We start from the raw sequence: 15,241 nt of genomic DNA on the forward strand, positions 1-15,241 counted from the left end.
TATTTTACTTTCTTTGCACTTCTAGTTTTCATGATGTATTCTCCATCCTTGTTTTCATTTTCCAGAGCTATGAACAACTAAACCCCTTTCATTGGGTTAGGGAGCTCTGTTGTAATTTGATGGATCACTACTAGTTTTTATTATTCTTCTTCTATCTTTTCTCTTGATTTTACTTGAAAGCTTTCGATCTTCATCCAATTGGGTAGTTATCTTGGAAAAGAAGCTATTCATACTTGGATCTCTTCTGAACCTTGAAAGAGGAATGAAGAGATCAAGCTAGAAATGCTTTCTCATGCTGGACCAAATTGGGTTTGGATGGATATGTGACTATAATCCTCTCAACACTTAGTTTGGGAAATGCATGTGGTATAATCAGTGACCATACTTCATCTCTTCTCATGAGCAATTGACCAAGGAATTGGCTATTGATCAAGATTTGAGAGATTGAATTACAAGAAATTGCAATTCAATCACTTAAGATTTCTGTTAGTTACCCATTCTCTTTAATTTCTGTTAGTTACTTTTATGAGCAATTTTCCCATTCCCATTTACAATTCTGGAATTTACTTTCGGTCATTTACTTTCAGCTCTTTAATTCTAGCATTTACTTTTCTGTCCATTACCTTCCCGCATTTTATTTTCTGCAACTCTCAACTCAAATTCTGGATTCGCTCAACTAGAACATTCCTCTAACTAAAGTTGCTTGATCAATCAATCCTTGTGGGATTCGACCTCACTCTATTGTGAGTTTTTACTTGACGACAAATTTGGTACACTTGCCGAAGAAAATTTGTTATGAGACAAGTTTTTCGTGCATCAGTAGTTAGTTGCATTAAATAAATTGCTTACCCTACTTAATCCTTCTCCTTTGATTGTGATTAGCATGAGGACATGCTATTGTTTAAGTGTGGGAAAATTGATGAATCCATATTTGACGATATATTTTGCTTTGATTTGAGTGGATTTCATCACATAAACCCACATTTATTCATCCAAATAGCATACTTTTGTGTTCTCTCCATAAGTTGAGCTTAATTGTAAAAACATGCTATTTTGTGCTTAATTTAATCACTTTTATCCCACTTTTATCCCATTCGATTCCTTGATGGTTTTGATGAGTGATTTCAGGTGTAATAGGTTGGAATGGCTTGATAAAAGTGGAAGGAAGCATGTACAAAGGGAGAAAACATGAATAAAATAAAAGAGGAGCACACATTGGAGTGTGCATGCGCACAACCCCCTGTGCGTACGCACAAGAACCACACAGCCATGTGTGCGTGCGCACAATACCTTGTGCGCGCGCACAAGAGGAAAATCAGCATGTGTGCGTACACATATCCCAGCACGTGACTCACTTAATGAAAATCACTGGAGGCGATTTCTGGGCCTCCAAAGCCCAGTTTTTGGACTTTCTGAAGCTGATTCTTCCTATATCAAACAAGGCCTCACTCCATGTGAAAGGGGGGAAAATTAGGGTTAGTTTAGCATTATATAGGTTGTTTTCTAGAGAGAGAAGCTCCCCCTTCTCTCTAGAATTAGGGTTTCTTAGTTTAATTTCTTGCAATTTCTACTTTTAATTATTGTTTTCATTTACTTTTCCTTGTCATTTATTGTTATTGCATCTTTGTTCTTTCCTTCTATTTGTTATTTCATTTCTTTTGTCTTTTATGTTTATGACACTTTGTTATTTTAATTTACAATTAATGCAATTTATGTTTTATGCTCATTTATTGCTTTCTTTAGTTGTTGTTATCATTTTCTTGCTTTTGGTAGTTAGATATTATTTTTAATACAATTTAATATTATTTTATTTTCATGCATACCAAGTGTTAGATAAAATGCTTGGCTTAGTTTTTACTTAGTTTTTCTTCACTCTTGGCTTGGAATGGATGACTTTGGTGACGCTTGAGTCATTGATGTCCATTCTTGTTTGATACATTGGAGTAGTTAGTTGATTTGGTTTCCCTTGACTCTAGTGTTGACTAGGACTTAGGGATTGAAATCAACTATGCCTATTTGACTTATCCTCGATGTAGGGTTGACTAAGTAGGATTAACTCTTCATAATCATCATGTGTTTGTGGTCAATGTCTAGGATAGGTAACCTTAGCTCTCAATTACTTGCCAAGAGGTTTCTCGCATTTTAAGTTTCCTTCCCTTGCACTTAATTGCTTTGACTTTCATTGCTTTGACTTTTAATTTCTTGCATGCCTCTTTATTTTATTGTCATTTACATTTCTTGCCTCTATCAACCAAAACCCCAAAGAGATCTCTCATAGCCAATAACAATAACATTTCATTGCAACTCCTAGGGAAGACGACCCGGGAGTTAAATACCTTCGGTTATAATATTTTGTGTTTTGTATTGTGACATCTTTAAAATTAAATTTGATTGGGAGTTAATTGTTGATCTAGACTATAATTGCAATGAAGAGATCCTATTTTGATAAATTCTAGATCAACGATAAATTCTTATCATCAGTCGTCGCCTCAGCGTCGCAGGTCGTCGCCTCACCGTCGCGGGTCGTCGCCTCACCGTCGCAGGTCGTCGGCTTCTTGTCGTCACCGTCACCGAAGCGTCGTCAGGTCGCTCTGGCCTTTTGTGCTCTTCTGTGGTTAGTTCTGGATCATCTTCTGTTCTTCTGTTTTTCATTTTTTCAATCTTTTTGAGTTTTTGTTTTGAGTACTGTGATTTTTTCAATTAAATTTTTATTCAGTAAAGAATTTAGGAAAGATTTAAAGTAGGTTCATGTTCTTCAGATGCAGAGTTCTTCTGCTCTCTTGTTTTGTTCTTTAATTTTTTTTTATTTTGTTTATTATATGATTAAATATTCTGTAATGTTGAATAAATTTGATGTATGAATCATTAAATGGGATAGATTTGAGTTCATGGTTCTTGTTCTGTTTGTTCAAATCTTTTCCTCCGCCATCTTCCCCTCAATCTGCGACTTTCTCTCTCTCAGAGTCGAAGCTGAGCTTCTGTTCCATCCTCTTTCCGTTAGTGGATTCTAGGTTGTTGGAATAAGATAGTTCAATTTGTAGATTCTAGGTTTTTTGCAAGTTTTGAGAATTGAAAATTTCTTGGTTGGCTAATGCTTTGATTGCTGATATAAGCTTGGTTACTTCTATTTATTATTGTGTTTGGCTGTATTAAGTGTGGAAGTTGTTGAATGGGTAAGCATTGCAGCTGAAGTTTGTTTGTTTATGCTGAATTTGTACATTGCATGCTAGGTGTTCGATTAAATGCCTCTATGATGCTTTGAGTTTGAATTATATGTTGTAGTTACCATATAGTTTGAACCACTTTTTGTTTAGGCAAATTGTTCAAGAATAATGCACTTTGGTTGTCTCTTGATGCTTGTTTAAGTTATGAAACTCATGTTTATCCATTGCTCATGGTAGCTATTTATGCTTGTGCTTGATGTTATTTTTGTCATGAAAACACCTAAATGAGTGGAATGCTCAAACTTCTTGCAATTTAGGTGATTTCATAGACAGAATGCTTTAATTTTGTGAAGTGGTGGTGAATTTTAATGATAAATTATGGATAATTTATTTTGTGAAATTATTAAATTTTGAATTTTATTATTTTAGAAATGATTGAATTTAAATTTTTAAAATTATGTATTGAATTTTTTATAATTTTACTCTATATTTAATTAAATCGGTTCAATCACGGTTCAACCCTGATTAAACCATTGAACCGTTGAATCAGTCACTCGACTGATTCGATGACCGATCCAGTTCTCACAACCTTGCTTTAGACAAAAAAAAATACAAATACACCTATGTAATTATTATTATATAAATTTTTGTTAAAATGTTTTGACCATGGTTCACCTTGCACCAATTACTTTTTTCTAATTTTGTAACTGCAAGTTGAGCATGACCACTAATTAAGGTAAACACATGATTTTTTTTTTTAATTTTGAATGAAATATGAATAAGGAGGCTAACGCTTTTTGCAATGAGAAACCACAATAATAATACTTATTTTTTATTTATTTAACATAGATATAATGTATTTATCAATTATGATATTTAAAATAGAAATTTGACTATGTATTGTCAGTACAATTCTTTAATTACACAACCAACCAATGATAACATGTCAATAAGGAATAATTGTGTAAACATAGAAGAGTGTGATAGTTTTTTTTTTTTTTTTTTTAATTTGAATGTGCAAGTAGCCTTTATATAGTGTCAATACACAAAAATTGTAAAAATAATGTAACATATAGTTAAAATAAACTAATAATAATAATAGTAATAACTCATATACTAATTGACAACACACATCGAGAATTTCCCTCAAACATGCAAATGAAATTTCCTGGAAATTTCCAAAGTAAGAAGGATGAACGTCCTCTAGTTCAAAAATGGTAACCTTTGATATGAATGTAATTGGAGCTGCCTCATGATTTTGGGGGTTCCTGGATGTGGCAGGTTAGCAATGTAATTGCCGTGATGTTGGGTGGGCATTTTTCGAGGCCCAATGTAAAGAAAAAGGGCATTTATGTAATCTTACCGTTTCAATTAAGGGCATTATCGTCATTCACCTTGTGGGAATTTGCAATGTGGTCGTCAAATAAAGATAACGATGGCTTATGCTTTATAGGAATTAGAAAGAAGTATACTACTTCGAATGTACTCTTTCTTTTTCTTCTTTTTATTTTTTATTTTTTTTAATTTATTTTCGTGTCACTAAAATCATGTAGTAATGACTAGAGAGGTGTTACGTCTTTTAGACGAGTTTTGTTTTCAGAGATAGAACTGAAATTGAAAAGTTGAAATTTAGTATATATTATGTTTGATAATTAAAAATTAAAATTAAAATTTTAGTTTTAAACTATAAAATTTAATTTTTTTAATATTTTTAAAAAATAAAAACAAAAAAAGTTAAAATTTTAACAATATTTTTTAAAATATTTTTATGTAATTTTTTAAATCTCAAACCTATTTTTTTATTTTTATATTTATCTTAAACCAATACATAATATTTAGACATAACTTAATCTAATATATTTTACACTAAATATAATATAAAAATTTAATTTAATCTCTGTTTTTTAATCTTTGTCTTTCACTTTTAAACGTCGTCTTAAAACTTACTTCTTCAGCTGAGTGTATTTAGAGATGTCTCCAATTTTAACTAAAATTTAATTTTTTTGGGTAGATTTGTATACTTAAATCATACATTATATTTAGAATCAATCTCTTTTAAAATTAAAAAAAAAGTAAAATAAAAAAAGAGAATCTAATCACCTTCAAATTAGATTAAAGTAGCAAGATTTACAAATGATAAAAATTACATATTTAACAATAATTAACGGTTTACTTTATCAGTTTATAATTCTTTTTCGAAGATATTTTAATTATATATATTTGCTCTCTTTCATTCAAAGTTTTCGACTTTTCGCCATGATTATTCAATAAAACTGTATATTTTTAAGCCTTTCTTAGATAATGTGAATGGTTATTGATTAAATTAGATATTTTTATTAATCCGATAATATGCAAATTAAGCCAATGAGTAATAGCTCAAATGGCATAGACTCCACATACTTAATTAAGAGGTTGTGGGTTCGAGTCTCTTATCTTTCCAAATTTTTTTGCGGGAGTACGTACTCCGCATTCAGCGCCCCATGAGTTCGTTCACGCTCTGCTAGGGTTTCACTGCGCCGCCTCCATAGTTACACCTTTCTTTGTCTTTTCTTCGTCAAAGTCTTTTCTATCTTCTTCTACTTTCTTCTCTTAATTTCTTTTCCACTTAGTTCCCTAATTTTCGTTTTCTCTCCCAATTCATTCCTCTTTTAATTTATTTCGTTTCCTAATTCACCCATTCCATATATCTTATTTCTCTCTGAAATCATTAAATACCAATTCTGTTTTTCTCTACACCATGAGCAACAAATCAGAGACACAAAACTCTCATATAATTGATAGTGATCAGGAGGATGACTTGATCGTTTTAGCTTATGAAGATGTTTCTGAATGAATTCAAGCCTGTACACGGAGCCTGTCTGGAAAATTTTCTCAGATCGGATCTTTTCCGTAGGTACCATGGAAGGAGATCTCTATGCAATATGGAGAGAGGTTCACCTTGGTTATTCAAGAGTTTTGTCATTCATGTTCGCAGATGGAAGCAGTCAATAAACATGGAGGATAATCACATCTCTTCTTTTCCTGTAAGGACACAATTTTGGGGATTGCCTGAACAATACAAAACACTTGAGGTTGGACGAAAATTGGGTGGGAGACTTGGTCAAATTGAAGATGTTGCTCTATTTGAAGTTAGAGGCAAAGATACACGCATAGTGAAGGCTAAAGTGGAACTGAACGGTGATAAAAGAGTGAGGGATACACTGAAACTGCTTGATCCTAATCAGAAAATGCTGGAAATTGGAGTACGCTATGAATGTATAGGTGTGTTCTGTACTTATTGTGCAAAATTGGGGCATGAATCTAAGAACTGCCAATGTTTTATTGATGATTCTGCCCAAAACAATATTAAGGAAGATAAAGTTGGTGAATAGCTTAAGGCAGATCAAGTCGGTAGGCGTTTAACTGAAAAGAGAACTTCCTTCAATCCTAACCAACCTCGGGATGGTTCTATTCCAGCTCAACCGAAGAAAAAATCTCCACCTGCTTGGCTTTTTGATAGTTTCTCAAAAATGAGTGTGCAAGATGATCAGAAAAAATAGAATAATGAAAAAATTGCTGCCAATTCGGGTTCTAGAGAAGAAAATGAGGGTGAATCAGAAAACACAGGTACGGCTACTGATACTAATTCTTCTTCTAATGCTTTATTGGGGATATCCTATCCCATGAATAATGTCCAATACAATAACAACGTCATATCCAAGCTTAAAAAGGAGAAGAAAAAGCCAAACCTGAAACAACTTGCCAGAAAGTCTGTGATAGGTTTCAAACGGAGGAGTGGAGGTAATGGTACTGAAGAAATTTCAAAGAAAATTTGTCTCAATGATATTGTCTCTGATGCTATGACGGTGGAGGGTGCCAGCCTTCAAGTGGCACCTAAAGAAATATGAAACTGCTCTCGTGGAATTGTCGGTGTTTGGGGAGACCCCTGACAATCCACAATCTTAAAGGGATTTGCAAATCCTACTCCACCGAGGTTGGTTTTATCTGTGAAACAAAAAATCAATCTCGACAAGTTGAAGAAAAATTAAGATCTTGTGGTTTCAAGGAATGGTTTATTGTGGATCCGGATGGATTATCAGGGGGTTTGGCAATGGCATGGAGGGATGGTTGCACTGTTCAGATTTTGCAGCATGGTAGATTCTTCATTGCGGCATCAGTTCTGACAGCTGGTTCTAATGATCCCTGTGGTGTTCTAGGTGTCTATCTCAGTTCAAATGATCAACATAGAATGGCTCAGTTTGCTGAATTAACTTCAATCACGCAACAGTTTAATGGTAAGGTTGTGTTAATGGGTGATTTTAATGCCATTTCTAGTCAATTGGAGAAAGCAGGTGGGGGTGCTAAATCTCCTTCTTCTATCGAAACCTTTAACAGTTTTATTGATGATAATTCTCTGATTGATATTGGTATGGTCGGAAGACCATTCACTTGGTCGAATAGACGGAGGGGTGATGAGTTGATACAGGAAAGACTGAACCGATTCCTGGTAGGAGTTGATTGGCAGCAACTCTATCCCAATGCAACGGTTCTTAGACTATCAGAATCAGGCTCGGATCACTCCCCTATTCTCTTAGACTCTAATCCAAGAACTGAGAGATCTAAACACCGATTCAAATTCCAAGAAAGATGGTGTTCCAATGATGAAATAAGGCAGATTGTTAGAGAGGTTTGGCACGAACAGATTGATGGTTCAGCCATGTATATCCTAGCTCAAAAACTAAAGCGTTGTCGACATAAGATTGTCAGATGGCAGCAAGAATACAGATCTAATTCGAAGGTGGAGATTGATTTACTACAGTCTGAATTAGAGGAACTTCGTTTAGCAGGAATTCATGGAGGCGACATCATTTCAGAAATAGAGGACAAACTTGAAAAAGCATTGCAAAATGAGGAATCTTATTGGAAAGATAAGTCTAGAGTCAAATGGCTCAAATTTGGCGATCAGAATACAGCTTTCTTCCATCAGAAATTTAGAAATCGAACCCGAAGGAATAGAATTTGGCAACTAACTGGCAGTGACGGTGAAGTGGCTACTTCAAATGCTGGTATTGCTTCCGTGGCTGAATCTTATTTCAAGGACATCTTTTCCTCCACTTGTCATGAGAACCCTGAACCTCTGTTTACTGATTTTGAACCTAAGGTTACAGCTCACATGAACCGTAGGCTTCAAAGACCAGTGACTATGGAGGAAGTGAAACGTGCAACATTTAGCATTCATCCCCAAAGTGCTCCAGGAGATGATGGTATGACAGCAAAATTTTTTCAAAACTTCTGGAACATACTTAGTGGTTATGTGTTTCGAGCAGTTAAGAGCTTCTTTTCAGGGGGCAGAATTTTGAAGGGTTTTAACCACACTCAGATCTGTCTTATTCCCAAGATTTCTGATGCTAAAGATATGACTCAGGTAAGACCAATAAGCCTATCTTCAGTCTTTTACAAGATTATCTCCAAAGTATTTGTACATAGACTTCAGGGTATGATGAATAGACTAATTAGCCCTACGTAGAGTGCTTTTATTAAAGGCAGATTAATCTCTGATAATATCCTAATTGCTCACGAGTGTATGCATTACTTAAAGAACAAAAAAAGGGGACTCGAAAATGAAATGGCGCTAAAACTAGATATGAGTAAGGCATATGATAGGGTGGAATGGCACTTTCTTTGGTTTATATTGGAGAAGTTTGGTTTTGACTCCCGGTGGATCATGTGGATTCGAGAATTAGTGACAACTGTTTCTTATTCTGTTATTGTGGAAGGACAACCTTATGGTTTCTTCAAACCAAATAGAGGTATTCGACAAGGAGATCCTCTATCTCCCTATCTTTTTCTTTTCTGTGCAGAAAGCCTCTCCTTCTTGCTACACAAGGCAGAACAAAACAGACTAATTCAGGGTCTTCAGATACATAGGCGATGTCCCAAGGTCAACCACCTCCTCTTTGCTGATGATTCCATCTTATTCTGTAAGGCTAATCCTGAAGCATGTTCAAATATCCTGCATTTATTGAATTCTTATGAAAGCATTAGTGACCAGAGGGTAAATCTTAATAAATCTGCTGTATTCTTTAGCCACAACACTCCCTCCACTACTCGTACACTACTTGCTAACTCTATGAATATTAATCATATTGGGGCTCAGGATAAATACATTGGTTTGCCTTCTACAGTCTCTAAATCGAAAAAGGCTTCTTTTAGTATGATCAAAGAAAAGGTTCGGAAAAGAATCCAAGGGTGGAAGCGCAATCTTCTATCGTCAGGAGGTAGACACGTATTGCTTAAGGCAGTGGGAGAAGCTATTCCTATTTATACATTGTCTTGCTTCAAGTTGCCTGATGGTTTAATCTCGGAAATTCACTCTCTACTTTCTCAGTTCTAGTGGGGACAAAAAGGTTCTGAAAGGCGGATGGCTTGGATTAGCTGGGACACTATGACTCGCCCATGAAAAGAAGGAGGCCTTGGATTTAAAGATCTCAGAATCCAAAATCTGGCGCTTTTAGGCAAACAGTTTTGGCGACTTGTAACACAGCCTACTTCCTTATTATCCAAAATCCTAAGAGGTAAATACTTTAGCAATGGTAATGCTATAACGGCAGAAATTAGAGTCTTACCTTCTTGGGGATGGAGGAGCATACTGGAAGGCCGAAAGATTGTTGAAAAAGGTCTTAATTGGGCTGTGGGTACTGGAGAGAATATCCGAACCTTTGAGGATCCTTGGCTGCCTCCTCCGTATCCTTTAAAGATTTCTGACATGCCAAATAGACAAGCTATCTCTGAGTTGGTTCCAAGAGTTAAAGATCTAATTACTGAAGATAGGAATTGGAATCAGAATCTTATTCAAGAATTATTTCCCCAAGACGTTGCAAACAGGATTTTGTCAGTTAAAATTCAGCAGAGTATGGACAAATTGCAATGGGATTTGAACAAATCCAAACAATATGATACAGCTTCAGGTTACATAATTGGCTATTTATTTTACCATCCGCCTCTGGAGCTTTGCCCTAATTATATGCAACAGAAAAAGCTGTGGATTGATCTATGGAAGTTGAACTTGCCTCACAAAATTAAGCTATTTATTTGGAAAGCTCTCCATGGCCGGCTCCCGGTGCTTGCTCAGATTCATCACTGCATCCCATCTATATCACCAATATGCCCCTGTTGTCATGAAGCAACCGAAACAGTCACTCATTGTTTGATCGATTGCTCTAGAATTAAAGATGTATGCTCTCATAGTTATCTTCGTGATTGTCTTCCCCCTCAGAGTCCTAGCAACTTTTGGACATGGTGGATTGCATCAACAGAGATGCTTAACCCGTTGAAGAATGCTGACCGTAATCCTCAATTACTTGCCATCATTTGCTGGAACTGCTGGAAAGCTCGCAACCAGTTGATTTTTGAAGGTTCTACTTCAATGCCGTCTGCCATTCTAGCAAGCTCTGTCAAGTTGCTCCGTGAAATCCAAAGAACTCCCAGTTTAGGTCGTCATCTCCATGAGGCAAGCTCTTAGTTGCATTCAATTTGATTTATCATTCTTTCTTCTTTAAGATTTTTTTCGTTTTTCGACCATGCACCGTTGGATGAATACCTTCAGTGTAGTGTTTTTGGAAAATCCCCACTTTTCATTATGCTGTCCTGCTTTTGGACATCTTTGTATTTCATTTTTCAATAATTAATGAAATATAACCTATTATCTTTGGAAAAAAAAAAGATAATATATAGATTAATGTCTAGATAATAACTTTGTTTTCACAAACATTGTGTAGATGATAGAAATTGAATTTCTTAAATTGACAAATCACTTGTAAACAGTAATGTATTATGTATAGTGCCAGTTGAACTATTGTGCCATGAACACTTCAACTAATTAAGATTTGAATCCTATCACTTATACATTAATTAGTTTAGAAAAAAAGGATCACCTATAACACACTAACTACCCTTATATTGGTATATTTTTATCTTGGCATATAATTAATTCTTCTTATGACTTACTTCTATTGGTACAAAGGGATGTACTTCACAACAAACTTTCGTACAAAACTATATATAACATAGAAAATAAAATAAAAACAATTGAAACCTAAAATATGGGTTTCAATTATTTATGCTAAAAGAAAGAAAAACTTTCTTGTTAAGAAAAAAATTCACATACATTTATCTTTTTATAAAATTAATAATTAAAAATTATTATATAATAATTTAATTAAATATATCGAATCATCTAATAACGTAAGTGTAATTTAGTACCAAGCTCACTATCAACTCTTTTTAAAGAATAAAAATTTAAAAGTTTAAATTTTATTTTATACATAAAATAGTCCAATTAAAAAATTTTATGGAAGTTAAAAGAGCATGCAACCACAAAAACGATAGATTTTATTCAAAACCTACCCTTTGATTGGATTATGTTTTAAGTTGGCATTACATGCGCAAGTCAAGGTTGTGATTTTATTAACACTGCTACCTACACCACAATAATATAGACCATTATTTTCCATATGATTAATTCCATGAACGAATTGCATATGCCACCTAAGCTATAAGGATTAGGTTTACTGTAGGTGTGAACGAGCCTCCTCTCTCTCCAAAACCATACACTAATAAAACAAAAATCATATTATTAAATTAATTGCATTGAAATTAATTATATGATTAATTATGGATATTACTTCACGACACGGGAACTATTCATGGCAACAAATAATGTTTCAAAGATTTCATCATCCTAGTTCCATGATCCCCTTAATATGCTTAATACCCTACTCCATGTATACATGATGTATCTGTCTCAAAAGCTTGATCAAGGTTCAAGGAATGCTCTTAATTATATTCTCTTCAGATAATAAAAAAAAAAATTGCTTTTGTATTATATTGTATTAGAAACAAATAAACCGTTATTGATTTATGATCAAAATTATAATAATTAAAATAGATTTTATATGTTAAAAATATGATATTTTTTCCCTTCTTTATTGTAGTTACTTACGAGGAAAACACCCACACAGAAAAGGAGGTTGTATACTTTTAGTTTTATGTAATATGCACATAATTGTCCAGACCACATGTATTATTAGTATATTAGAGGTAATATAGTGTTCAATTATTAGAAATTTTACATAGAAGTTAGCTCTTTATTATTATTATTATTATTATTATTATTATTATTATTATTATTATTATTATTATTATTCAAGACAACAGTCTAATATGTTTCAAATAAAGATAATAAATAAAGTAATAGGTTATATGTTTAATTTTTTTCTCTTTTTTTATTTGTAAAAAATACATAACCTATTTATTTTTTTAAAATACTGTTAATCTGATAGTTAAACAGAATATTTTTTAAAATTTCAACCATTCGTATAAAATATAATAAAAAATAGAATTAATATTTAACTAATTAATAAAAACACCATTCTTTAGTTAGTAATAAAAAATGTTTTAGAATAAGCAATGCTTTTTAGTATTTAAATTTTCATACTTAGCATTAAAACTCAAATAAAATATGTTTGATACTTTAACCGACTATGATGTATTATTGGTTTGCATGAGAAATTGAGAATTAGGGGGTGAGTGAAATTAAGTTGGGTGTGACCTAGCTACATTATCTCCTCAAATAGGTAAAGTTTGTTCATACTTGTCAAAGATGTTTTGGTAAGTCTTCCCATATCAATTTTCAAAGAAGTTTCGGTGAGAATTGGAGCAGATGTTTAATTTGATATCAATTTTCTTTGGGTTTTGGTAAGTATGTGACCCAATTTGTGAACGTTAATATGTTTCTAATCAAGGAGGAGTATGTAGTGCAGGTAATAAAGACGAACTTCATGATGATGATGCTTTTCACTATTCAAGTATAGTACTTTTGTTGTCCTCTACGGCCGTTTAATTTCCAATCAATTCAGATAAAATGGTTTATTTACACAATCAAATTCAAATTAAAAATGGATCAAAACTTGATAACCTGGATTTTATTGATCCTATTTTTAACAAATTGTGGATCAGATTTTGGATTTATTTTCTAAAACTAATACAAAAATATTACAATTATTTTATATAATATGTTTAATTTATTTAATATTTTATTATATTTTATGGGTTTAATTACCGTGTCAGTTTTTATAATTTTATAAAATTTTTAATTATGTTTTTATATTTTTTTCTTTTCAATTGAATTCATGTACTATACCAGATTTTATCATAGTTGTAAAATTTAAACTGGACAGGCCGGTTGATAAACTATAATTTTATGGTTTATTTTATATTGTATTTGGTAGATTTTGTTAACTTTTCTCCCATTTATCCACTAAAATAGCATGATTTTGTAATTCTCCCAAATTTGTGCTTAATGATTGAAAACATGTTTTTTAGGCTTTTAAAGTGATGCTAAATTTAATTCACTTTTCTCCCATTCGATGTCTTGATATGTTTGTTGAGTGATCTCAGGGTTTATAAGGCAAGAATTGGATGAAAGAAGTGAAGAAAAAGCATGCAAAGTGGAGAACTCATGAAGGAATGAGCATTTGAAGGATTCATAGCGACGCGTACGCGTGACCACGCATATGCGTGAGGAGAAAATTTGGCAGGCGACGGGCACGCGTCAACTACGCGCACGCGTGACGTTGGTCATGTGACCTCATTAAAGTGAATATGTTGGGGGCGATTTCTGAGCCATCCAGGCCCAAATCCAACTTATTTCTGAAGCTATTAGAGGTCAAATTCAAAGAGGATCAAGGGGAGAGTAATTAGAACAGTTTTTACCATGCTTTAGGTCATATTCTAGAGAAAAGAGAGCTTCTCTCTAGAATTAGGGTAGAATTAGGTTAGATATCTCTTAGATTTAGATTTAATTCTTGTTTTTATTTACTTTTCCTTGAAATTTATTGTTCTTGCATCTTTGTTCCTTTAGTTTTACTTGTTATTTCTTCTATTTTGTTGCTTTCATGTTTCTGAACTCTTATTGATTTTAATTTCCTTTAATACAATTTATGTTTTATGCTTCTTGTTTAATTTAGTTGTTATTAGTGTTTTCTTGCAATTGGTAGTTGTTAGATTTTATATTTCTTGTCATTTTACCATGCTTTTCTTTTATGCCTTCCAAGTGTTTGATAAAATGTTTGGTTGAATTTTAGAGTAGATTTTTGTGTTGGCTTGGGTTGGTAACATGGGTGTCCTAGAGTTACTAATGTCCAAGTGATTGATAATTTGATGCCATTGACTCTAGTTTCTCATTAAATTAATTAGTGAGTTAGCTAGGACTTATGGACTAGGATCAATTAAGCTCACTTGACTTTCCTCTAATTTTGGAGATGACAAAGTGGGAATGATCTTTGTAATTATTATGTTGTGGTTAGTAACAAGGATAGTGATCCTTAACCATCAACCCTTGTCAAGGCCTTTTTATTATTTAAGTTTCCTTTACTTCCTTATAATTTACATTTCTTGTCCCTTATTTCAAAACCCCAAAAATATTACCTCATAACCAATATCATGAACATTTCCCTACAATTCCTTGAAAGACGATCCGAGGTTTAAATACTTCGGTTTATTTTTATTGGGGTTTGTACTTGTGACAAATAAATTAAACTTCGATTGAGGATTAATTGTTAGTTTGGAACTATACTTGCAACGTGATTATTTTTGTGAAATTCTTAACCGACATTTATCCTACATCACCAGTTTGTCCAGAAAAACCGGTGAAACTAGACTCTAAATCGATTTGGTTCATTCCTTGGACCGTTCAAGGATGAGAATCAATGTGAACCGATGAAAACCAGTCAAATTTGGTGAGAACTGGCAAAAATCGATCCAACCGGTTCAATCGGTTTGATCACACCAACTGCTCACTCTATGGTGCTCCATAGCACGGCTTGTCCACCTGTGATCTAATGTAGAACGTGCAGCCTACGGTGATCCAGCCTCCAACTAGCGCGTCACTTGTCCACCAGTGATTAACGTGTGTTATTTTGGAATTTTTGGTCCAAAATAGTAGAATCAGGTTCGAACAAGGAACCTCCTGGTTGTAGAGCCTCCTAATTCAATTTTAATTTTGTATTTCCTATTCTTTGAATTAGTTATATTTTTAA

At 33.4% G+C, this 15,241-nt stretch overlaps 1 protein-coding gene across 1 annotated transcript in view; it reads left to right on the top strand.

Moving 5' to 3' along the window:
• Positions 1-7,254: 7,254 nt before the first annotated feature.
• Positions 7,255-15,241, top strand: part of LOC148548726 (uncharacterized) — a 94,345-nt gene continuing 86,358 nt past the window's right edge. Inside the window, exons 1-2 of the mRNA XM_088495654.1 lie at positions 7,255-8,101; positions 8,471-8,568. Of these exons, the coding sequence (XP_088351780.1) occupies positions 7,255-8,101; positions 8,471-8,568 (945 nt within the window). The remainder of the gene's footprint in view (positions 8,102-8,470; positions 8,569-15,241) is intronic.

This window comes from Arachis ipaensis, chromosome B8 (assembly GCF_059453495.1).
Source record: "Arachis ipaensis isolate K30076 ecotype BB chromosome B8, ASM5945349v1, whole genome shotgun sequence".
NCBI lineage: Eukaryota > Viridiplantae > Streptophyta > Magnoliopsida > Fabales > Fabaceae > Arachis > Arachis ipaensis.